Genomic DNA, 26,294 nt, shown 5'->3' on the forward strand with positions numbered 1-26,294 from the left:
CCTGCTTCTCCCTCTCCCACTGCATGTATTCCCTCTCTCACTGTCTCTCTCTCTGTCAAATAAATAAATAAAATCTTAAAAAAAGAATTATACGAAATTGAAAAGATATGAATGAATATCGTAAAACAAGAAAAAGTAAGACATTACACTCTTCTTGTCACTCAGATTCCTCTGGAATAAGCAGAATTGCAGACGAATTCAATGGAATTTTTTCTGTTCAGTTATAGTATTTGTTCTATGAGAAAACCAGACTAAAATATTTTGACAACAGAAAGAATGACTCTGATAAAGAGACATCAGATGATTTGCCAAAATTTACAGATGTAATCAAGACCAGAAATAGAAATTCTAACTACCTTGTTCCCAGTCCTGTACTGAGAATTCTAGACCAAACTGCCTTTTGTGGAAAAAAAAAATCTGCTGATACTGAAATTTGTGATGAAGAGTGTGACTCATCTGAATTGGCCAACCAACAAACTCAAGAGGAGAGTCCTATAGAAGTTCACACTGCTGAAGATGTTCTAACTGTTGCAGAAGTGCATGCAATTTCTGGAGATTACGATTTGGAGACAGAAAACAATTCCTCTGAGATTCTCTAAGACCAAACTGATGAGGAGCCACCAGTTAAAGTTTGCAAAATTTGTGACAGGAGCCAAGCGTTGAATGGGCCTGCCCAGCAGAACTGGCCTTTACTGAGAGCTAATAGCAGTGACTTCTATAAATGCGAACTTTAGGGGCACCTGGGTGGCTCTGTGGGTTAAAGCCTCTGCCTTCAGCTCAGGTCATGATCCCAGGGTCCTGGGATCGATCCCCACATCAGGCTCTCTGCTTAGCATGGAGCCTGCTTCCTTCTCCATCTCTGCCTGCCTCTCTGCCTACCTGTGATCTCTGTCAAATAAATAAATAAAATCCTAAAAAAAAAAATGTGGGTCGCCTGGGTGGCTCAGTGGGTTAAAGCCTCTGCCTTCGGCTCAGGTCATGATCCCAGGGTCCTGAGATCAAGCCCCGAATCAGGCTCTCTGTTCAGCAGGGAGCCTGCTTCCTCCTCTCTCTCTCTCTGCCTGCCTCTCTGCCTACTTGTGATCTGTCTGTCAAACAAATGAATAAAATCTTTAAAAAGGTGCGAACTTTGTGAGTTCAACAGCAAATATTTTTCTGCTATAAAGCAGCATATGATGTTGAAGCACAAAGGTACTAATTCAAATGTGTTGAATATGCAAGGAAAGTTTCTCTACCAACATGCTTCTGATTAAACACATCAAACTGCATGAAGAGGATCCCTACATATGTAAATACTGTAACTATAAAACAGCGATTTTTGAGAACCTTGGCCAGCACATTGCAGACACCCATTTTAGTGACCTTTCTTGCTGTGAGCAGTGCAATGTAGAGTTATCTTCAAGCAATGAAGGCTACCTACATTTCCAGGAGCACAGCTGTGATGAATAGTACTAGTGTCAGTTTTGTAAACATGAAACCAATGATCCAGAAGACTTGCAAAGCCATGTGGTAAATGAACATGCATGTAAATTAACTGAGTTCTAAGTATAACAATGGAGAACATGGACAGTACAGCCTCTTTAGCAAAATAATCTTTTCTAAAAAATAGATGGGGTGCCTGGGTGGCTCAGTGGGTTAAGCCTCTGCCTTTGGCTCAGGTCATGATCTCAGGGTCCTGGGATCAAGCCCTGTGCATCGAGCTCTCTGCTCAGCAGGGAGCCTGCTTCCCCCACCCCCTTCCCCGGCCCCCGGTCTTGGCCTGCCTCTCTGTCTACTTGTGATCTGTGTCAAATAAATAAAATCTTTTAAAAATATATTTTATTTATTTATTTTGAGAGAAGGCATTTTGTGGGGAGGGGCAGCAAGAGAAGGAGAGAGAGACTCTTGAGGAGATTCCCCACCGAATGCAGAGCCAGATTTAGGCTCGATCTCATGATCCTGAGATCATGACCTGAGCCCAAATCAAGAGTTCGATGTTTGAGCTATCCAGGCGCCTACAAAATTCCCTTTGACAAATATAAAAACTTCTTTGTATGTCAAGTATGTGGTTTTCAGAGTAGACTCAATATGAATGCTAACAGGCATGTTGCTATTGAACATACTAAAATTTTTCCTCATGCTTGTGATAATTGTGAAAATGAGTTTTCAAGTATGCGAGAATACTGCAAACATATAAATTCACATTTACCTGAAGGGATTTATTTATGTCAATACTGTTAACATTCAACAGGACAAATTGAAGATCTTAAAGTTCATTAGATTTCAAGCAATCAGCTGACTCACTTTTAACCCTAGTGACTGCTAGATGGGGTTTGGAAATGAATGAATTAATAAGTCACCTTCCCGTCCGTGAGACAAATTAATTATTTTCTTTAACTTCCATAACGTTGATGTAAACTAATAAATTTGGCATTTTTGGTGATGTTAAAGAACAATTAAATATTTGTACAATTAAAGATGAAACATTAACACAGCAAGAGAGGTTATCAATTCAGTCGATGCATAAAACACATTTGATGATGCGCAAGAACAAGACGTTTCTCTTTTTATTGATGAACAACTGACAAACAAGGATTAGTTTCAGGAGCACACAGTGATTTGACACATATACACGTCATGAAATGGTCACACAATGTCTAGTTTACAGCTGTTACCATACAAAGAATGGTGAAATGTTACATTGACTGTATTCCATATGCGGGTCCATGACATCTCCTTACTTATTTTACAACCGGAAGACTGTACTTCTTAATCTCCTTCACATACTTCGTCCATTACGCCCCCACTTCCCTCCCCTAAGTCCTGAATAGATGAGATCACCCAATCGTGTTAAAAAAGATCTCTATTTACTGCAAAAACGCCACCCAATAACACTCAAAATAAAGGCCTAAAAATGGGATGGTCCGCTGGGTTCTCGCGCTTATCGATAAGGAACGACGACCGTACAGGCTCTAGGAACTGCGGGGAGGGAGACACGAAACCTTTTCACTGAGCAGGCCGTTCGTTGGGTTTGCCCGGGGGTGTCCTCCCACCGCGCAAACTGCAGCTGGGGCTCGCCCCACGCCACCCCGGCCCACCCCGCGCACGGGTCCCGCCGTCCGCCCGCAGCCGCGCCCACTTACCTGGTTCCAGCCCCCGCCGTGTCCTCCCGGCAGCATTCCGGCCTCAAACCTAGCCGCAGCCCAGCCCGCCATTCAGCTGGCGAATGAGGGAGCCACAGTTCTGCGGTCTGAAGTAGAAGCCCCGCCCCTCGACCCCCCCCGGCAGGAAGCGGAAGTTGCGTCACACGCCCGCCGGGGTCTCTTCCGGCTGCCTCCTGTGGACTGCGTTCAGCCCTTGGGGATGGTAGTGGTCAGCTGTGGGCTGGCTGTGGTAAGGGTGGCGTGAAGGGGAGTGAAGGAGGAGGGAACGCAGGGACGGGTTTAGTCAGGGTCGCGGATGGGCCTGCTGAGGGGCCGGGCCGCGCGGTGCGCATCCGCCTAGATCGGCCGAGAGGCCATTGAGGCCGGCGGTTCCCGCCCCGAGCCGCTGTGGACCTGCTGTGAGGCCGCTTCCGTGGGGTCTTTTGTATCCACTGCGCAAGCTGCCTTTGTGACTTTTCTCAAGGAGGTAAAGAATTTCAGCTGTTAGGAGTGACCCAGACTCCGCCTCCTCGGGGACCTGACTGGTGAGCATTGGGAAAGTTGGTTCACAAGGGCTTGCGTTTTCTTTTCGTGCGGAAGAGAATGTGGCTTTGTCACATTCGTCCTTTATTTTGGACACACCGTGTCTTAGTCGGAAGGTAATATGCTTTCTCGGACGTCAGTAGTGGGCATATTTCAGAAGTTGGTGATACACGCGTGCACCACAAGTGTACTACAGAGAAGCAGTTTTCACCTACTTTAACATCCTTCCCTCCTGAACCCGTCCATCCCCACCAGGTTTCAAACTAGGGGACCCCTGGAGAAAAGATTGGAGGCTTTATTACCCCACTTTTAAATAATTGAATTTCACAACTACAGGACGTGTATTTTCCCGACATTTTTGTTTCCAAAGATCTTAACCTAAAGGAAATGTAAATACTACTGCAATGAATGTGGTCGAAGTAGGTTCGCCCATTTTCGCATTTTGCATGGTTGCGCTCTCTGGATAACGACATGTATTGAGAGTAAAAAGGAAATAAATTGCAGGCGTGATACTTGACCTTTAAATACTCGGTAGTGTTGGCGCCTGCGTGGCTCAGTTGGTTGAGCGTCTGTCTACGGTTCAGGTCATGATCCCGGGGTCCTGCGATCGAGCCCCACAGAGCAGGGAGTCTCCTTCTCCCTCTGCCTCTGCCTGCTACTCCCCCTGCTTGGGCTCTCTCTCTCTCTCTCTCTCTGTCAAATAAATAAATAAAACCTTTTTAAAAAGTTAAAAAAAAAAAAAACAAAAAAAGGGCCGGTGATGTATTTCCTAAGTATAAGGACATTTTGCTACTAAAACGATAATACATTGATTTCACCCCAGAAAATTAAAAATGTTAACTGATACCTGCTCTGTGAAAACTAAAATCCTATACATTGTCTCAAAATGTTTTTGAACATTTTTGGATCTAGGACTCAGTTAAGGTTTATATGTGACAATATATATGTTTATGTCTCTTAGTCGCTTTTAAGCTAAAGCAGAGCTATTGTTTCTTCAGAATACTGACTTGGAAGAGTCACATGTTTTTTGAGAAACTCATACTTTTGATATTTGTGATTTTATTTCCATGATGTGTTTAAATGCTTTGTTCATCTTGTAATTTTGTAATATGGTCATTGGGTCCAGTATAGAGGTTGGTAGACTTTGTGTCAGAAAAGGCCAAGGTAGTAATGTAATGGGGGGCTCAGGGGTGCAAGAGCACCTGTCTCTGGGGCTCTAAAAACAGACCAGGTTCGGCCACTGGTCGCTGACAAAATCAAAGACGAGAGGGGCGCCTGGGTGGCTCAGTGGGTCAAGCCTCTGCCTTTAGCTCAGGTCATGATCTCAGGGCCCTGGGATCGAGCCCCGCATGGGGCTCTCTGCTCAGCGGGGATCCTGCCCCCCACGCCAGCTTGTGATCTCTGTCTGTGAAGTAAATAAATAAAGTCTTTTAAAAAAGAGGTGGTAAAACAAGGTAGAAATACACATCAGTGAGGCCAGTACCAGGAAGAGAGGGAACTAGTGTCTCAAAGATGGTCGTCAAAGTTCTGAAAATACTTCCAGTTTTTTATAAGGCGCATGTGGGACAGATGTCAGCGGGTACCTGCAGGTGAGCAAAGATCAGGGCCATCCTTGCCTTGGAGTCAATCACATGGGGTCTTGCTAGCTCAGGGCAGTCCTTAAAGCTTGAGCAGGAAGTTTCAGTTCCCATCAGAGATGCTTTGCCCTTTTGGACTTTTGCCTGAGTTAAGGGATGAGCTGGAAAGAAGACCTTAATCAATTGGAAAGTTTGAGGCCAAAATGGAGGTAGTTGCAGTCCTCTTTCAGTGACTACTTTATGATTTGTTGGCCAAAAGGCCTGGAATTACTCAGCTCTGCTTTTGTAGTGCACAGGCAACCATAAACCTTAATAAATGGATATGGTTTTGTTCCAGTAAAACTTGATTTCCAGAAACAGCCCTGTGTTTTATAGTTTGCCAGCTATTCAGGTCCAGAAGCTTCAAAAGATCTTTCACAGACTATCTTGTGGGTGATTTGTACTTCAGATTATGTTGCATAAAGGAGTTATAATGTGGGGCGCCTGGGTAGCTCAGTGGGTTAAACCTCTGCTTTTGGCTCAGGTCATCATCTCAGGGTCCTGGGATCGAGCCCCGCATCGGGCTCTCTGCTCAGCGGGGAGCCTGCTTCCTCCTCTCTCTCTGCCTGCCTCTCTGCCTACTTGTGATCTCTCTCTGTGTGTCAAATAAATAAATAAAGTCTTAAAAAAAAAAAGGAGTTATAATGTACATCAAGTATTTTATCTCCCTCACAGTCCATAGTAACTACTGCTCAAATTTAGTTATAATCTCATGAAAATCAGTTACCTAAAGACTAAATTGTAAAGTTATCCTGTAGTAACTTGTGTATTAATGAAAACGGGAAGGATATAGGCACAACTAATCTTTTGAAGCATTAATCTTTGTATCTCCTCCTGCAATGTTGGTATTGTTTCTGGATTATATTGTCCAGTGGTTGGGAATTTCAGGATACTCCTTTCAGCTTTTCCTACCATAATGGTCCTTACCCTATGGGTCAGAGATAAGGAAATTCTGCTAGTTGCCAAAAATTCCAATTACATATTTAGGTTTTAGGGAAAGAAATAAACACAGGGTGGGTGCTTGCTGCAGCTGGGTCCAGTCTGCGTTCACTGAAGGTTGATTTTTTTTTTTTTTTTTTTTTTTTTTTTTTTTTTTTAAAATCACCTCCTAAGTCTCTGCTTTGGTGGTGTGCCAGAATGATATTTTGGATCCTCAGGAATTATTGTCCTCTTAGAGACTGTCTGAATATTTCCTTTTCCCCCATGCATAGTCACTTGTAAATGACTGTACATCCTTTTATGAAGAGCCTGTAGGAAGGTTTATAGTGTGACTAGTGGTGATGATGCAAGATCCTTCCTTTGCTGAAGGAGTCCCAAGTTTGTGATATTGTTGGTTAGGCGGCTGTGATTTTCCACTGTGGTCAGTCAAATCTGAGTTTTGGTTACTGCACTTGAGGTTTCTAGTTATAGACATCAAATAAAATTCTAGTACGTAGGTTGGCAAACTGAACCCTAGGCCAAATCTGGCTCTCCACCTGTTTCTGTAAATACAGCTTTAGACAAACTTAACCATATTCATTGATTTACATTTTTTAAAAAATATTTTACTCATTTATTTGACAGAGAGCATAAGCAGAGGGAGAAGCAGGCAGAAGGAGAAGCAGGCTCCCCGCCGAGCAAGGGAGCCTGATGCAGGGCTCAATCCCAGGACCCTGGGACCATGACCTGAGCCAAAGGCAGATGCTTAACTACTGAGCCACCCACGTGCCCCTGGTTTACATATTTTCTATGGCTTCTTTGAAACCACAGAGACAGACTTGAGTTTATATAGCACAGACGGTTTTTGGCCTGCTATGCCTGCAACGTACTGTATGGACTGGTAGAGCAGGTTTGTTGAGCCCTGCTAGAACAGGCTGCATATCTATTTCATTGCAAGGGACCAGTTAGGCTGGGATCAGTTAGCCACTGCTAGTGATTTCTGCAGGCCAGAGCACTCTGATTCCTGTTTCATTCCCACTGCTCTTGACAGTTCACATACCTACTTTGTCTATGGCAATTAAGTGCTGCCCACTTGATTTCTGCCTCTCTGGCTTCTCATCATCCCCGCTGAAATCAGGGAACTCAGTGATCGTATAACCCCTAAAGTCGTACCTCACCTATCGTGGAGAATAACCACAGAGGCTTCTAGGATGGAGGCCATCTACTTACCTGTTTCTCTATACCTTTGTGGAGACTCTTCTGTTCCCTCAACATAGAGTGGGGAATGGGGCTGTGTATCACACAGAATAAATCCAGTGCCACATTGCTATCTCCCTGGGATTTGCCCCTTCCCATTTTGTGGTGGAATTTCTGACATTTGAACTCATTACTATAGGTCACCATTGAGTCTATGGTACCATCCAAGCAAGTAAACTGTTGGAGCTTTCCCTGAGTCCATGAGGTAGTATATATTAAACCCAGACCATCATTATAAGTCCCCATGTCAATGAATTTGGCCCAGTTTATTGTTATATTCCACATTTAAGGGTCTGGCATGCTTACAGTTTATTCCCCGACAGGGTACTCAGGTTTCTTCTACATATTATACTAGTTGGAACTGTTTTGTTGTACAGGCTATTTTATCTTGCATTGACTTGTATCCCTGTTACCCTGGACTATGAATTCATTATGCCACTAGAGGCAGTAGCAGGTAGTTTGGGTGGATCTTGAAGAAAAGGAGCATTTTCTTCTAAGACTTTTGCCCCAAGTGAGAGTTCTTCGGTATTTTTAAGCAGAGGAAGGCTCATCTCAGAAACCAAAGGGCAGGAGACTTCCTGATGAGGGAGAGTTGGTGTCTTGTGGATTCGAGATTGTGACTTTCATCTTGGTCTGACTCAGTGTCCCCATTGGTTTTTAAATCTCATTCTTCCCTTATCAGTGCCTTAATTTTCACATGAACAACTAGTTGATATAGACACTCTAATTGTGGTTGTAATTTTACCTGTGCAGTTAAATTTCATGTTTGATTTTCAGCGGTGTCAGTCCTATGGCCACAAAAATGTCCTTTTTAAGAGCTGTCTTGAGGCTTTGTGATTATCAGACCTTGATACGAGCATGCCATTTTCTGTGCAACTCTAGTCCTAAGACTCTGTCTCTCACCACAGTCTTTGTAATCATTACTGAGGTAACAGCTAAGCCTAGCATTCACTTGGATTCCCAAGGCAAGTGTTTCTGTGTACATCTTCCGAGTGAGCCATAGCGCTCATCAAATGCAGCTGAGTGTCTTTCAAGGAGCTCGGCATCTGGCTCCAGACAAAGACTTGATGAAATCAACCCCCACATCTCATCTACTCTGTAGATAGTATTTGGGCTGCTGTTCTCTGTTCAATTTATTAAAGAGAGTCAATAATGTTCAACACAGGAGTTGTCCTTGAAGCTGTATCAGGTTAAAAGATAGAAGGAAGCCTTACTAAGAAAGGAATAAAAATAAAATAAAATGAAAGCTTGGTGAAAAACAGAAGTTATAATAATAAGGAAGTTCTGTGAAAGATTCCTAAAAATAGATCACTGACAGGCTGATTTGGCATTGCTCCTTTGCCAGGGCGAGGGGCAGTGGGCAAACTTTGATTACTTTGAGCCTCAATCAAGACCCTCCTGTTGAATACTTGAGGAGTCTTCTGAGTTTTCTAAAATCCTTCTAGCATTATTTTTCTTAAAATTTTGGGTCCTATTTAGAACAGCCTTCCCTTTTTCTGTCATATTACCCAAGAAGCAAACCAAAATATTTGTGTATACATTTGTATTTGTATATAGGATACTCTTTATTTTTTTCACCTATTTGAGTTTTTGCTTCATAAACAGACGTGTCCATTAATAATTGAATATCTTGTCCCTTGGGAATAATGGGCCATTAAGCCCCGGGACATTTTCTGTATATTTCACCGTTTTCTGCATAATGCCTAGGCCAGGACCACAATTTCTTAATTATTTATGGAAAGAAGGAAGGAATAAACCTATTAGATAAATGAAAAGGCGGTGCAGGGCTCCAAACCACTCTCAGCTCCATGAAGTGAAGCTCAAGGGTGTTACCAAATTAAACACTTCATTTTGCTCCTCTTCATAATACCCAGCAGTATTCTAGGCCAGTGCTGGTGAATGGAAATATAATGTGTAGGCCAAGTATATGGTAAAAGCTTTTCTGTAACTGCAATAAACAAACAAGAAGGAAATCTTATGTAATAATATACTTTATCCCATCTATTGAATATATTTCAGCATGGAACCCCATATAAGAATTGAAGTATTTTAAATTCTTCTCATACTAAGTATTCAGAATTCACTGGACACAAAATTTTCATCAGATGTATTTTATGTGTTTGGATCATGTAATAAATACAGTTGAGAAAGATGTTTAAGTTTATGGAAACTTTTAAGTTTTCTAATAAACCTGCAAAATGTTTAAAATTTAAAATTTAATTAAAAATAAATAAAATCTAAAATTGTGATTTTGCTAACTGCATATCAGTTACTCAATGGCCCATGTGGCTGCTGGCTACCAGAATGGACAAGGCAGGTCTAGAATGATGTCTGCTCATATTGGGGAATAAGAACCTCAGGATCTCAAACATTTGAGAGAAGCCTGTCTGCATTCAATTGTGGATCTCTTTTTTTTCATAATTGGATAGTATGGGACCAGTGATTAGTGTTCTGTGAATCTAGCTTTATCAGCTATTAAATAGGGCAGATGATATCTACTGTAAAGGGTTGTTACAACAATTAGGTGAGCTGATACATGTACAGCTCCTAGTAAGACAGATATTTGTCATATGTCTGTTGTAAGGAAATGGTAATAGCTATTACTGACTTTCATGCCAAAGGTTATAACATTTCTAGTGGATTTCCCGTATATCCTCTACTGAGAGAGAGCTAATGTATGATGTTTGATAATGGATTAGTAATGCTTACTGATTGATGATATGAATGAAAGATACTCTGGGTAACATTGTGCCAAGAGTAATGAAGACTGCCGTATTTACTCAGATTCTTAAGTTGCACTAAAGTGATCTCGGCATCAGATTTCTCACCAGGCAAACCTCATCACTCTCCCAGGATGGCAGCTGTTGATCTGAGCCATGGTAAGTCAGTGTTGATTCTCATTTTCAGACAATTCTTAAAGGTCACCCCTACACAGTATAGGGCCTGGATCTGGGTCTAGGCAGTCAGGCTGCTGGTTCACCTACAAAGAGCTGAAATAGGCCAGAGAATGCTGTTACCTAAGTCCGCTTCCTGGTGTGTGTGCTTTGGGACTTGGTGCTGCATGATCCCATTGATGAATTTTATTATATTGGGCAAATAAAGAATTGGATTTCCCAGGGGTTGGGTTTCCATATCTGTAAAATAAGGCGATGACCCCTTTCCTTGTGGGTGGTATGTCTAGCATGTCCCGTTTATGGCTCTGGGTGAGGGAGGGCTACTCTCATATTTTATGGCAGTAGTGTGTATTTCTGTGAGATTTCTTGTGTGTATAGGAATATATGGAAATCTCAAACTAGGATGGAATGATTTTTCAGGTAGGTGATTCTGGTCATGCTGCATTCTTTTTTTTTCCTCTAGATCTTTCTAGAGATCCTTTTTATCTGCCTGAGGAAAAAACAGAGGCAGAAAGGATGGTGGCTCTCTGGCTGAAAAATTATCAACAGGTAATTAAAAAAACATATCAATCAACGGAATACCATACTTACATCCACCAGGTGGATACATTCCTTCTAGGCACATCTGTGTTTTGAGCTTCCTAAGGCAAATAAACTCTACAAGGACTGAATCCCCAGTTGCATTTTCCCTGGAAGTGGAAACTCATATTGAAAAGGGATTGCTCTGAAAATAATCTTAGTATTTCACTAATCACCTATGAACCTCATGGATAACAGGTACATAGTTCCACCTTGCTGTGTTCTGACATGGTAAGGAGGGTGTAAGTATCTTTTTCAATGAATTTAGTCATTCTGTGCTGTTATCAAGGATCTTTAGTGTGCTTAGAAGTCTACTGCACTGGAGGGAAATAAGAACTCCTACTCTGGTTTTTCTGAGATAAGCTTAAAAGGTGCCATTAAAGCCATATGAGTGGAGATGAGCAGTGAGTGAGTTTAGATGGGAAGAAGAGGATCTAGGACCACAGAACCGTGGGAGGATAAAGAGAAATCTCCTAGACCTGCATAGGTATTGAATCTCCTGTCCTCATTCTCCTGTGAATGTTGGTGGAGATGTTTCTTGTCTCAAGCCAACATGGGTGTGATGGTTTAGATTGCAGTGACCTTCGAGGATGTGGCAGTGGACTTCACCCAGGAGGAGTGGCTATTACTGGACCTTACTCAGAGAAACCTATACAGAAATGTGATGCTGGAGAACTACCAGAACCTGGTAGCAGTAGGTAAGTCTGCCAACATTCCAGATGTGTGTCATATACTTACTGTGTTTCCAGCCTTGGTGATGCTCTCTGAACATAATTGGAAAAAAGAGACACATAGCCCTCCACTAGCAGGTTATCGTCTGCAATGCGTGTTCTGTAAATGTGACCCTCTGTTTGGAATTTACATTCTTAGACTCCACTTCTGACATTCTGAGTTATAAAGCTGGGGTTGTCTCCCCATCTTCTGTGTTTCAGTAAGCCATCCTGCTGATTGTGTTGCACTCCAGTGTTTGAGGACCACTCCTGTAGTGGTTTCCCCATCAGAATGAAGATCTTTCATCATCTTAATTTCCTATTTGAGTACCTTTATGCTCTGTAAATATGTATATACATTCAAATTTGGCTTTCAGGTGTCAAGAGATAACTTATCTCTTGTCACAGAAGGGGAGTACTTGCCTCTTTTGGTCCTTTGGGGATAATTTCATGGCTTTCATTAGAAATATAGTTCTAGATTCATTGGAGGCTTTGTCTTCTCTTGCATGAGCCTCTCCTGTTAATGTACCTTTTCCTGTGGACAGAATATCAACTGTCGAAACCTAAGCTGATCGCTTGGTTGGAACAACAAGAGTTGAGGACAGTGGAGAAGGGAGTTTTCCAAGGTGAGTGCTGTTAACAGGCCTAACTGGTCATTCTGAAGGATGGCATCTTTGCACTTTAATGTGTAAAATTTTAAGATACATTGGTCTCAGAGGGATGAAACCATTTACCTCTGATGTTTGGGATATCTTCAGGTTCCTTCAGTCTTTTACTTAAAATTCCTATGATCTCACAAATGACCTGTTCTGATTCTTTAAGTTTATCATTTTGGTGTATCCTCCTTGTCCAGGTATTTTTCACATGTCTACTTGGTAATATATTACCTTGATAATATTTTGTTATTGTTTGACATCTTGTTTGATTTTCAGAAAATTATTTTTTAGTAAGCCACTGAAGTCTGTCCCTACATACTTGTCATATATTCCCCATAAACAGGTGAACCTTTTTTCTTGTTATTTCACCATTTTTAATATGAAAATATGTCTTAATTTAATGAGTCTTCATTTAAAATTGTTTAGTGGTGCCTGGGTGGTTCAGTCATTAAGCATCTGCCTTTGGCTCATATCATAATCCCAGGGTCCTGGGATTGAGCCCCACATAGGGCTCCCTGCTCAGCAGGAAGCCTGTTTCTCCCTCTTCCATTCCCCCTTCCATTCTCTCTTTCTCTTGCTGTCTCTCTCTCTCTGTCAAATAAATCTTTTTTTTTTTTTAAGATTTTATTTATTTATTTGGCAGAGAGAGAGCATAAGCAGGGAGAGCTGCAGGCAGAGGGAGAAGGAGAAGCAGGCTCCCTGCTGAGCAGAGAGACTGACATGGGACTTGATCCCAGGACTCTGGGATGATGACCTGAGCCAAATGCAGACACTTAACTGACTGAGCCACCCGGGCACCCAAATAAATAAGATCTTAAAAAAAAAAAAAGGAGGTGGGGAGGAGTCAAGATGGCGGAGAAGTAGCAGCTGAGACTACTTCGGGTAGCGGGAGATCAGCTAAATAGCTTATCTAAAGATTGCAAACACCTACAAATCCAACGGGAGATTGAAGAGAAGAAGAACAGCAATTCCAGAAACAGAAAATCAACCACTTTCTGCAAGGTAGGACTGGCGGAGAAGTGAATCCAAAGCGACGGGAAGATAGACCGCGGGGGGAGGGGCCGGCTCCCGGCGAGCGGCGGAGCAACGGAGCAAAATCAGGACTTTTAAAAGTCTGTTCCGCTGAGGGACATCGCTCCAGAGGCTTAACTGGGGTGAAGCCCAGGCGGGGTAAGCGCGGCCTCAGGTCCCGCAGGGTCGCAGAAGGATCGGGGGTGTCTCAGTGTCGCAGAGCTTACCGGTATTAGAACGGGGAAGCCGGCTGCAGAGACAGAGCCGAGGAGTGACTCTCAGCTCGGGGTTGCCTTGAACCGGTCGCAGGCTCGGTCAGCTCGGAGCGCGGCCGGAGGCCAGGGTGACGGGAGTCATTTGGCGCTGTTCTCTGAGGGCGCACTGAGGAGTGGGGCCCCGGGCTCTCGGCTCCTCCGGGCCGGAGACCGGGAGGCCGCCATCTTTATTCCCGTCCTCCGGACTCTACGGAAAGCGCTCAGGGAACAAAAGCTCCCGAAAGCGAACCCGAGCGGATGACTCAGCGCGGCCCCGGGTAAGGGCGGTGCAACTCCGCCTGGGGCAAAGACGCTTGAGAATCACTACAACGGGCCCCTCCCCCAGAAGATCTACGGGAAACCCAGCCAGGACCAAGTTCACCTACCAAGGAGAACGGCGGAATTCCAGAGGAGAAGAAAGAAAAGCACGGAACTCATGGCTTTCTCCCCATGATTTTTTAGCCCTGCAGTTAATTTAATTTTTTTTTCTTTTTCAATTTTTTTTTCTTTTTCTCTTCTTCTGCTAATTTTTTTTTAACTTTTACCGTTTTCTTTTTTTAACGTTTTTTAAATAGTTTATCTAATATATATATATTTTTTCCTCTTTTTATATTTTTTCTTTATCGGCTTTCTTTTTTTTAATAGTTTTTTTTTTTCTTTCTTTCTGAACCCCTTTTTATCCCCTTTCTCCCCCCTCACAATTCAGGATCTCTTCTGATTTGGCTAAAGCATATTTTCCTGGGGTTGTTGCCACCCTTTTAGTATTTTACTTGCTCCTTCATAAACTCTTATCTGGACAAAATGACAAGGCGGAAAAATTCACAACAAAAAAAAGAACAAGAGGCAATACCAAAGGCTAGGGACCTAATCAATACAGACATTGGTAATATGTCAGATATAGAGTTCAGAATGATGATTCTCAAGGTTCTAGCCGGGCTTGAAAAAGGCATGGAAGATATTAAAGCAACCCTCTCGGGAGATATAAAAGCCCTTTCTGGAGAAATAAAAGAACTAAAATCTAACCAAGTTGAAATCAAAAAAGCTATTAATGAGGTGCAATCAAAAATGGAGGCTCTCACTGCTAGGATAAATGAGGCAGAAGAAAGAATTAGCGATATAGAAGACCAAATGACAGAGAATAAAGAAGCTGAGCAAAAGAGGGACAAACAGCTACTGGACCATGAGGGGAGAATTCGAGAGATAAGTGACACCATAAGACGAAACAACATTAGAATAATTGGGATTCCAGAAGAAGAGGAAACAGAGAGGGGAGCAGAAGGTATATTGGAGAGAATTATTGGAGAGAATTTCCCCAATATGGCAAAGGGAACAAGCATCAAAATCCAGGAGGTTCAGAGAACCCCCCTCAAAATCAATAAGAATAGGTCCACACCCCGTCACCTAATAGTAAAATTGACAAGTCTTAGTGACAAAGAAAAGATCCTGAAAGCAGCCCGGGAAAAGAAGTCTGTAACGTACAATGGTAAAAATATTAGATTGGCAGCAGACTTATCCACAGAGACCTGGCAGGCCAGAAAGAGCTGGCATGATATATTCAGAGTACTAAATGAGAAAAACATGCAGCCAAGAATACTATATCCAGCTAGGCTATCATTGAAAATAAATAGAAGGAGAGATTAAAAGCTTCCAGGACAAACAAAAACGGAAAGAATTTGCAAATACCAAACCAGCTCTACAGGAAATATTGAAAGGGGTCCTCTAAGCAAAGAGAGACCCTAAAAGTAGTAGATCAGAAAGAAACAGAGACAATATACAATAACAGTCACCTTACAGGCAATACAATGGCACTAAATTCATATCTCTCAATACTTACCCTGAATGCTAATGGGCTAAATGCCCCAATCAAAAGACACAGGGTATCAGAATGGATAAAAAAACAAAAACCATCTATATGTTGCCTACAAGAAACTCATCTTACACCCGAAGACACCTCCAGGTTTAAAGTGAGGGGGTGGAAAAGAATTTACCATGCTAATGGTCATCAGAAGAAAGCAGGAGTGGCAATCCTTATATCAGATCAATTAGATTTTAAGCCAAAGATTATAATAAGAGATGAGGAAGGACACTATATCATACTCAAAGGAACTGTCCAACAAGAAGATCTAACAATTTTAAATATCTATGCCCCTAACATGGGAGCAGCCAACTATATAAACCAATTAATAACAAAATCAAAGAAACACATCGACAAGAATACAATAATAGTAGGGGATTTTAACACTCCCCTCACTGAAATGGACAGATCATCCAAGCAAAAGATCAACAAGGAAATCAAGGCCTTAAATGACACACTGGACCAGATGGACATCACAGATATATTCAGAACATTTCATCCCAAAGCAACAGAATACACATTCTTCTCTAGTGCACATGGAACGTTCTCCAGAATAGATCACATTCTTGGTCCTAAATCAAGTCTCAACCGGTATCAAAAGATTGGGATCATTCCCTGCATATTTTCAGACCACAATGCTCTAAAGCTAGAACTCAATAACAAGAGGAAATTTGGAAAGAACCCAAATACATGGAGACTAAACAGCATCCTTCTAAAGAATGAATGGGTCAACCAGGAAATCAAAGAAGAATTGAAAAAATTTATGGAAACAAATGATAATGAAAACACAACAGTTCAGAATCTGTGGGACACAACAAAGGCAGTCCTGAGAGGAAAATATATAGCGGTACAAGCCTTTCTCAAGAAACAAGAAAGGTCTCAGGTACACAACCTAACCCTACACCTAAAGGAGCTGGAGAAAGAACAAGAAAGAAACCCTAAACCCAGCAGGAGAAGAGAAATCATAAAGATCAGAGCAGAAATCAATGAAATAGAAACCAAAAAAACAATAGAACAAATCAACGAAACTAGGAGCTGGTTCTTTGAAAGAATTAATAAGATTGATAAACCCCTGGCCAGACTTATCAAAAAGAAAAGAGAGAGGACCCAAATAAATAAAATCATGAATGAAAGAGGAGAGATCACAACGAACACCAAAGAAATACAGACAATTATAAGAACATACTATGAGCAACTCTACGCCAACAAATTTGACAATCTGGAAGAAATGGATGCATTCCTAGAGACATATAAACTACCACAACTGAACCAGGAAGAAATAGAAAGCCTGAACAGACCCATAACCAGTAAGGAGATTGAAACAGTCATCAAAAATCTCCAAACAAACAAAAGCCCAGGGCCAGACGGCTTCCCGGGGGAATTCTACCAAACATTTAAAGAAGAACTAATTCCTATTCTCCTGAAACTGTTCCAAAAAATAGCAATAGAAGGAAAACTTCCAAACTCATTTTATGAGGCCAGCATCACCTTGATCCCAAAACCAGACAAGGATCCCAACAAAAAAGAGAACTACAGACCAATATCCTTGATGAACACAGATGCAAAAATTCTCGCCAAAATACTAGCCAATAGGATTCAACAGTACGTTAAAAGGATTATTCACCACGACCAAGTGGGATTTATTCCAGGGCTGCAAGGCTGGTTCAACATCCGCAAATCAATCAATGTGATACAACACATTAATAAAAGAAAGAACAAGAACCATATGATACTCTCCATAGATGCTGAAAAAGCATTTGACAAAGTACAGCATCCCTTCCTGATCAAAACTCTTCAAAGTGTAGGGATAGACGGCACATACCTCAATATTATCAAAGCCATCTATGAAAAACCCACCGCAAATATCATTCTCAATGGAGAAAAACTGAAAGCTTTTCCGCTAAGGTCAGGAACACGGCAGGGATGTCCGTTATCACCACTGCTATTCAACATAGTACTAGAAGTCCTAGCCTCAGCAATCAGACAACAAAAGGAAATTAAAGGCATCCAAATCGGCAAAGAAGAAGTCAAACTATCACTCTTCGCAGATGATACGATACTCTATGTGGAAAACCCAAAAGACTCCACTCCAAAACTGCTAGAACTTGTACAGGAATTCAGTAAAGTGTCAGGATATAAAATCAATGCACAGAAATCAGTTGCATTTCTCTACACCAACAACAAGACAGAAGAAAGAGAAATTAAGGAGTCCATCCCATTTACAATTGCACCCAAAACTATAAGATACCTAGGAATAAACCTAACCAAAGAGACTAAGAATCTATACTCAGAAAACTATAAAGTACTCATGAAAGAAATTGAGGAAGACACAAAGAAATGGAAAAATGTTCCATGCTCCTGGATTGGAAGAATAAATATTGTGAAAATGTCTATGCTACCTAAAGCAATCTACACATTTAATGCAATTCCTATCAAAGTACCATCCATTTTTTTCAAAGAAATGGAACAAATAATCCTAAAATTTATATGGAACCAGAAAAGACCTCGAATAGCCAAAGGAATATTGAAAAAGAAAGCCAAAGTTGGTGGCATCACAATTCCGGACTTCAAGCTCTATTACAAAGCTGTCATCATCAAGACAGCATGGTACTGGCACAAAAACAGACACATAGATCAATGGAACAGAATAGAGAGCCCAGAAATGGACCCTCAACTCTATGGTCAACTCATCTTCGACAAAGCAGGAAAGAATGTCCAATGGAACAAAGACAGCCTCTTCAATAAGTGTAGTTGGGAAAATTGGACAGCCACATGCAGAAAAATGAAATTGGATCATTTCCTTACACCACACACGAAAATAGACTCAAAATGGATGAAGGATCTCAATGTGAGAAAGGAATCCATCAAAATCCTCGAGGAGAACACAGGCAGCAACCTCTTCGACGTCAGCCGCAGCAACATCTTCCTAGGAACATCACCAAAGGCAAGGGAAGCAAGGGCAGAAATGAACTTTTGGGATTTTATCAAGATCAAAAGCTTTTGCACAGCAAAGGAAACAGTTAAAAAAACCAAAAGACAACTGACAGAATGGGAGAAGATATTTGCAAATGACATATCAGATAAAGGGCTAGTGTCCAAAATCTATAAAGAACTTAGCAAACTCAACACCCAAAGAACAAATAATCCAATCAAGAAATGGGCAGAGGACATGAACAGACATTTCTGCAAAGAAGACATCCAGATGGCCAACAGACACATGAAAAAGTGCTCCATATCACTCGGCATCAGGGAAATACAAATCAAAACCACCATGAGATATCACCTCACACCAGTCAGAATGGCTAAAATTAACAAGTCAGGAAATGACAGATGCTGGCGAGGATGCGGAGAAAGGGGAACCCTCCTACACTGTTGGTGGGAATGCAAGCTGGTGCAACCACTCTGGAAAACAGCATGGAGGTTCCTCAAAATGTTGAAAATAGAACTACCCTATGACCCTGCAATTGCACTGCTGGGTATTTACCCTAAAGATACAAACATAGTGATCCGAAGGGGCACGTGCACCCGAATGTTTATAGCAGCAATGTCTACAATAGCCAAACTATGGAAAGAACCTAGATGTCCATCTACAGACGAATGGATAAAGAAGATTTGGTATATATACACAATGGAATACTATGCAGCCATCAAAAGAAATGAAATCTTGCCATTTGCGACGACGTGGATGGAACTAGAGGGTATCATGCTTAGCGAAATAAGTCAATCGGAGAAAGACAACTATCATATGATCTCCCTGATATGAGGGAGAGGAGATGCAACATGGGGGGTCGAAGGGGTAGGAGAAGAGTAAATGAAACAAGATGGGATTGGGAGGGAGACAAACCATAAGTGACTCTTAATTCACAAAACAAACTGAGGGTTGATGGGGGGAGGGGGTTGGGAGAGGGGGTGGGGTTATGGATATCGGGGAGGGTATGTGCTATGGTGAGTGTTGTGAAGTGTGTAAACCTGACGATTCGCAGACCTGTACCCCTGGGGATAAAAATATATGTTTATAAAGCTGTAAAAAAAAAAAAAAAAAAGAAAATAAGAAAGGATGAATCCCCAAGTTTTGTAGCAACATGGACGGGACTGGAAGAGATTATGCTGAGTGAAATAAGTCAAGCAGAGAGTCAATTATCATATGGTTTCACTTATTTGTGGAGCATAACAAATAGCATGGAGGACAAGGGGAGATGGAGAGGAGAAGGGAGTTGAGGGAAATTGGAAGGGGAGGTGAACCATGAGAGACTATGGACTCTGAAAAACGATCTGAGAATTTTGAAGGGGTGGGGGGTGGGAGGTTGGGGGCACCAGGTGGTGGGTATTGTAGAGGGCACGGATTGCATGGAGCACTGGGTGTGGTGCAAAAATAATGAATACTGTTATGCTGAAAAAAAAAATAAAATAAAAAAAATAAAAATAAAAAAAAAAGGAGAAAGAAAATTGTTTAGCCTATGATTTCTTCCTGCAAATATTTAAATTTGTGTTTTATTTTACTTTAGAATGGGAAACACAGCCTCAAACGAAAGGATCAGCATCTCACCAGGAATTTTTTGGAGGAAAAACAGCCATTGAAATACAGAAAGTAAGATTGATATGTGATATTTCTTATATTCCACATTCAAAAAAGATTGGTGGTCCTGTTACAAAATTCAGTGCAAGTGTGAGATACTTGAGACAAATGGCATTCACCAAAGACAGAGTAATTCAGAGATACTCTGAATATGACAACTTGGCATTTATAATCCAAATCTGCCTTGAAAATTGTTGCTCTCTAGATGCCACAAGTACACATTCCCAGATATATAACTTGTCATTGAATCTTTAAACATTTTCGTGAAATTTTAATAGAATGATCTTAAGAGTAGATGGCGTCAGTTTTTGGCAGACAGTTTCCGTGGTTTAACTTGAAAGAAATCAACAGGACCTGTATTTATGTAATGAAAATGCTAAGAGTCATATCATCACCATGTTTCTTGCATTATAAGGTTGAAATTTATCAGCAGTCTGAAAATCCTGTCATCATCTTTCATCCCTTCCATCAACAGGAGAGGAACCACCATGGAGCAGAACTCTTTGACTGTGAGCAAGGTGGAAAAGTCTTGAATAAACATTTAAACCTTAAGACACACATGAGAACTCAAAATAGAGGGAACAGTTTTGAGTGTAATCAGTATCACAGTGGCCTCCTTAATCTGCAAAAGAAAAACTCTACTAGAGAGAAACTTTCTGAGTTTAATCAGTGTGGTAAAGTCTACAGGCGGACTCCACATGCAGTGTGTGAGAGAACCAGCGTGGCAGATAAGACTTTTGAATGCACTGACTGTGGGAAAACGTTCATTAGTCGTTCACACTTTCAGGCACATAGGAGAACTCACAATGGAAGAGATTTCAGTGAATTTCGGAAGCAATTTATAAAAACTTCAGTTTTCTCAGCAGGCCAAAAGGAGCATGTGCAGACACGGGCTGCTCACGAACCCCATGAAGGTAAACAGTGTGGGAAGTCTTATGCGGATTCCAAGTGCCTCGATAATCGTATCATTCGACTTCATGGTGGAAGAAAACCCTTTGAATGTAGTGAATGTAGGAAAGCCTTCACTACATCCTCGCGCCTTTGTGTGCATTTGAGAATTCACACTGGAGAGAAACCCTATCGATGTAAAGAATGTGGGAAACACTTCCAGTGGCCCTCACTCCTTCGGAAACATGTTCGTACTCACAGTGGCGAGAAGCCCTATCAATGTAAGGAGTGTGGGAAAGCCGTCAGTCGTTCTTCGGTTCTTAATGAACATTTGAGAATTCACACTGGAGAGAAGCCCTATCAATGTAAGGAGTGTGGGAAACACTTCGCTTGGCTGTCAGTCCTTCGGAAACATGTTCAGACTCACAGTGGTGAGAAGCCCTATAAGTGTAAGGAGTGTGGGAAAGCCCTCAGTAGTTCCTCAATTCTTAATGAACATTTGAGAATTCACACTGGAGAGAAGCCCTATCAATGTAAGGAGTGTGGGAAAGCCTTTACTAATTCCTCACGACTTAGTGTACATTTGAGAATTCACACCGGAGAGAAACCCTATCAATGTAAGGAATGTGGGAAAGCTTTTGTTTGGCCCTCAGTCCTTAAAAAACATCTGCGAACTCATAGTGGAGAGAAGCCCTTTGAATGTGGTGAATGTGAGAAAGCCTTCAGTAATCCCTCATATCTTAAGGAACGTTTGAGACCTCATACTGGAGAGAAACCCTTTCAATGTGGTGAATGTGGGGAAGCCTTTAGGACTTTCTTGTATTTTAATAGCCATTTGAGAAATCACTTAGAGAGTAATCCTATGAACTTAAGTACTGTGGGCTTTGACTAGTGCTCTCCTGATTTGACATTTAAGTATTCACACGGGATAGAAACCCTATTAATGTAAGGAATATGGGAAAGGCTTCACTTGGTCTTTCAACCTCCATAAACATACACAGATTCAAAGTACAGAGTGACCCTATGACTGTTAACGGACTGTGGGAAAGCCTTCACTACTTCCCCATTTGAAGTCACACTGGAGATAAACCCTATGAATGTAAACACCAAGGAAAAGCCTTCACTGTTGCCTCAACCTGTAAAATTGTAAAAATTGATACCAGAGAGCGACCCCTTGAATGTAAGGAATGTGAGAAAAGCTTCACATCGAAGTCATGACTTAATACCCTAAAACGCAGAATAGATTGAAGACTTACGTATGTAATAAGAGTGACAAGGTCTGTTATTCCAGTGCATTTCAGCAAACAAAACAACTCACGTTCGAGGGAAACTATGAATATGAGGAATGTGGAAAGGTCTACAGGTGTCCCGTTGAATACGTGAAAGAACTCACTAGTTAGATGCCTATGAAGTGAAGCAGTGTGGGGAAGCAATCAGTGTCCCACAACCATGTCGGAGGAACACAGTGAAGTTCAGTGTAAGAGCTGTGGGGGGCCCGTTTATAGGCTGGCTTCATGGATCTGTTTTGAACGTGTGCCACTCTGCCCTGACCATTTGTGGGAATGGTCTGGCTTTGTGCCCTTGATAGCAGTGCTAGTCCAGTCTAGTTTCTACTACCTGGTTTTCAGCCTGGCCCCACGTGGGACTACCACCGTTAGACTTAGCGCTGTGCAGGCCACCTGGATCCTCTGGTTACACTGACCTTGTCTAATACTGTGAAGATGGTGAGCATGTGAATCAGTTCACTGCTCGTAGTCCGTCTGCAGTGCCTCATGCTGGTGAAGGGGGAGGACATAGGTCTCTAAATTTCCTGAAAATGTTCTCTCTCACACCTGCTTTTCCTGGGTTAGGAAAGACTTAAGAATTAACAGCCCTGATCTCATGCTCTCGAAAGAGAGCAGCACACCTGGTATTAGGTTAGAAAATACCTTTAACCTCGGGTAGAACACGGAGAGGCTGTTAACAGAATGTTCTCTTTGTTCCCAAATCACCACGGCCTGGAAGAACAGTTACGTCCTTTGTGTTCCGAAACAGCTGCACCTGGCATGTGATGTGCTGATTCGTTTACATCACTTCAGATGCTGTGAGGTGGGAAACCTTGTGAATAGGACAGGTCCTGATACTCTTGTTATACTTGATGTCCCACTGGCAGTTCCTGCAAGTGGCCTTTGGGCAGAGACACAGAATCTATCAGAACCTTGGTTTAATTTTGAGTTAACACATTCATATACTTGTAATACTGGAGCAGCCTTTAGTTATGTCATGGGTGGCCTTGGAGGCTACAGCAGCTTACTGTCACTTCCCTTCTAGCTTAATCAGATCAGTGGAATACACTCCAACCAGTCAGGTTTAGTGATAATTCCCGATCAGACGTGACCTGGATAGGGGCACCTGGGTGGTTCAGTCAGTTAAATGTCCAACTGTTAATTTCAGCTCAGGTCTCAATCTCAGGGTTGTAAATTCAAGCCCTGCATCGGGCTCCAGGCAGGGCATGGAGCCTACTTAAGAAGTGACATGGGTACATTCCTGTATGTTTGTGTTTGATTGAGATTGGGATATGAAGTGAGTCTCCTGAGTATGGGTGTAGTCTTAACTGCATTGTGTGTATTGCAATATATAATACACTGGCCTTAAGTGATGTTATCTCAAAACCCACAAGTCCTAATTCCAACAATCTGATACCCTCATCAGTAACATCTATGTGTTCCAGTAATAATGGTAGCTGACTTCTGTCTCACCAGGATCCTCTTTTCATAATCTCGGATTGTCTCCCCCTTAATGTCTTTTATATGGGGAAACATGAAGCATTTTCCACCTGTGGGTCTCACTACTCCGTGATCTCCTTTTCCTGTGGGAGAATCCTGTGGCAGTCTAGCTCAGTTCTGCTGGAGCCATTCTAACCGTAGAAGCTTGATTACCTTAGTGACAGGCACTACGGTCACACCCATGCTGAACTCCTTCATTGACAGCCTGGGGTCCTGGGTTCTCCACCTGGGAGAGATGATGGTCCATGATGGGATGCTGGCCTCAGAACCAAAAGGACATTGTGGGCCCCAAATGCAAATATTGTGAATTTAAGTTTTCTGGTGATTATTTTCTCATAATAGATATATTTATTTTACTCTATTCCCAAAGCACCTATGACTTGCTTCTGTTTGTCTTTGTTTCTCACCAACCTCTTCAGTAACTACTTTGTTACTTTTCTTCCCTAATTAGAGCATCAAATTTCTGTCTTGGTCAGATTTCCTATAGCCATTCCTCAGATGTCCAACATTAGATATGAAGCACCACATCACATGTGGCATGGTTTTCTCAAAAATCATCCTCTGAAATGTTGATATTTGCATTCATTTACTTTGGTGTATTTTTCATATTAGTGGACTAAAAAGGGTACTACAGTTGTAATTGAAGCACTTGCCATAATAAAAACTGCTGTTTTATGTATATAATTTGATGGAATTCTTGGAGATACTTTCTCATTTACCCCATTTTTCATAAAAGTTTGTGATTGCAGTGGATTTTACCCTGGACACAAAGACATAGTTTTGAACTTCCGGTGTGTAGGAATCTAGATTTGAGTGGTAGTTTGCTTAGGTGTTTTTATGTGGTATATTGCATAGGGTAAATCTGATATATTGCCTCATTCTTTGCCTTCTGTCCTCTTTCTTTCATTCCCCCTTTCCTTTATTATCTTTGATTGTAACTTTATTTTCCGTTATTGCCAACAAGACCCAGGTGGAAACTACTTTATCAGTGCATGACTGGTGGAGGAAAGAACACAAAAATGAATGTTTCATGGATAGAGTATTTGGGAATAATGAAAACATCTGGAAATGGAGAGTGGTAATGGTTGCACAAAAACCAATGTACTTGATGCCAGCTGAATAGAACTGTACACCTAAGTGTTTAAAATGGTTAATTTTGTTACATGTATTTAAACACAATAAAAAAGTGACAAAATGGAAAGAGACTGTGAGATTTCTTTCTGATAATATCTTTAATTCCATAATGTAATTGATGACTCTTGTTAGTTTTTAGAGAAATATTTTAATATTGGCCCTCAACAGTCCAGAACACAAAGGAATCCAGAAGGACTTCTGTCCCAACTGGTTCCTGGAGGTGGGCCTGCTCACTTTGGTCTCCCTCCTGATCTTGAAGCAGCCCACCACCCGGCTCCAGACACTGAGCCACAATGTAGGAGGAATCCTGCCCACCCAGAAGAAGTCTCACCCTTCAGTGCCCTCTGAGGCAGGCCTGCAGAATTTGGGTCATGGATGTGGACCCTAAGTTAGCCTTGTGACTTGGCTCCAATCCCTTTCAGTTGTGGTTTGAGGCCATCTATGCCTGCCAAGTGATGTGTTATGAGCCCTACCTGTCCACATAACCAGAAAATACTACTGCTATCTTTGGATCCTGAATTGATACCTTGTCCTAGTGTCAGGATACTGACTCAGTATCCTGACAAGGTCCTGGAGTGATGTCTCTTCTGACCAGGGTGAAGACAAAGTCAATTGCTTTGGTAACAGGATTGTGTACCACAGACTCAATGCAGAGCTGACAGCAGCCAGGTCTGGTCTCAGTCCCACTTGACCATGATTCCAGAAGCAAAACCCATCACCCCAGAGACCTGACATGAGATCGTTTTTGTCCATGAAAACAGGCTATACAGTCTGAAAGAGACATTTGTTTAATTACAGAGACACAAATGACAAGCCCAGTTGCCTGCAGACACGGCCAGCAGACAGACCATTAAGTAGCCTAAGTTGAGCTGACAGATGAAGGGCTTTTCTGTACTGTGACACTGAAGACTGGAAGAGCGATTACTCGAAGGTATAGATATAAAGAGGCAATGATCACAAGAATTAGGCAAACATATCATCAATGGAAGTACCTTAAGCTGAGCACCTACTGTGGTAAATGTAATATTCCCAACCTTTTTATATTTACCACGAAATATTAAAACTTACAACACTACTATAATCAAAACAGATAAGAGCATAAGTAAATGCAATACTAGTGCAGGAGTTTATTGTTTAATAAAGTCGGAGTTTTGTATCTGTAGGTCAAAAATAATTTATGATTGGTATTGAATCAATTGGCCATCTTTTCTGGGGGAAAGAGGGATTGGATCCACTACTCCACCCCATATGGTAAAATATATCCTATGAGGATTAAAGAGGTCGGTGTTTTTAAATGGATTATATTTAAGAAGTAAACTATAAAATGCGTATATAATTGAGAGTTTGAAGGGACTTTTTAAAACAAGTTAGGAGGGCGCCTGGGTGGCTCAGTGGGTTAAGCCGCTGCCTTCGGCTCAGGTCATGATCTCAGGGTCCTGGGATCGAGTCCCACATCGGGTTCTCTGCTCAGTGGAGATCCTGCTTCCCTCTCTCTCTCTCTGCCTGCCTCTCCATC

The 26,294-nt window shown here is 41.8% G+C and overlaps 1 protein-coding gene and 1 pseudogene across 8 annotated transcripts; both read left to right on the forward strand.

Moving 5' to 3' along the window:
* Positions 1 to 72: 72 nt before the first annotated feature.
* On the forward strand, positions 73 to 2,363 carry LOC125085229 (zinc finger protein 639-like; annotated as a pseudogene).
* Positions 2,364 to 3,312: 949 nt separating this feature from the next.
* Positions 3,313 to 24,841, forward strand: LOC125085174 (zinc finger protein 426-like). Of its 8 annotated transcripts, XM_047703454.1 has the most exons (8): positions 3,333 to 3,351; positions 3,583 to 3,667; positions 10,288 to 10,335; positions 10,814 to 10,899; positions 11,501 to 11,627; positions 12,185 to 12,265; positions 19,921 to 20,003; positions 20,467 to 24,841. In XM_047703454.1, exons 3-8 carry the CDS (start codon positions 10,311 to 10,313, stop codon positions 21,769 to 21,771), a joined length of 1,707 nt encoding a protein of 568 aa, XP_047559410.1. In that variant the 5' UTR covers positions 3,333 to 3,351; positions 3,583 to 3,667; positions 10,288 to 10,310; the 3' UTR covers positions 21,772 to 24,841. The 8 variants fall into 8 exon arrangements, with proteins under 8 accessions (XP_047559428.1, XP_047559419.1, XP_047559410.1 ...); XM_047703472.1 differs by lacking the exon at positions 3,583 to 3,667 and having other exon boundaries at positions 3,313 to 3,372; XM_047703463.1 differs by lacking the exon at positions 3,583 to 3,667 and having other exon boundaries at positions 3,332 to 3,372; positions 10,241 to 10,335.
* The last annotated feature ends 1,453 nt before the right edge of the window (positions 24,842 to 26,294 follow it).

The sequence above is a fragment of the Lutra lutra genome, chromosome 1, assembly GCF_902655055.1.
Source record: "Lutra lutra chromosome 1, mLutLut1.2, whole genome shotgun sequence".
Classification (NCBI taxonomy): domain Eukaryota; kingdom Metazoa; phylum Chordata; class Mammalia; order Carnivora; family Mustelidae; genus Lutra; species Lutra lutra.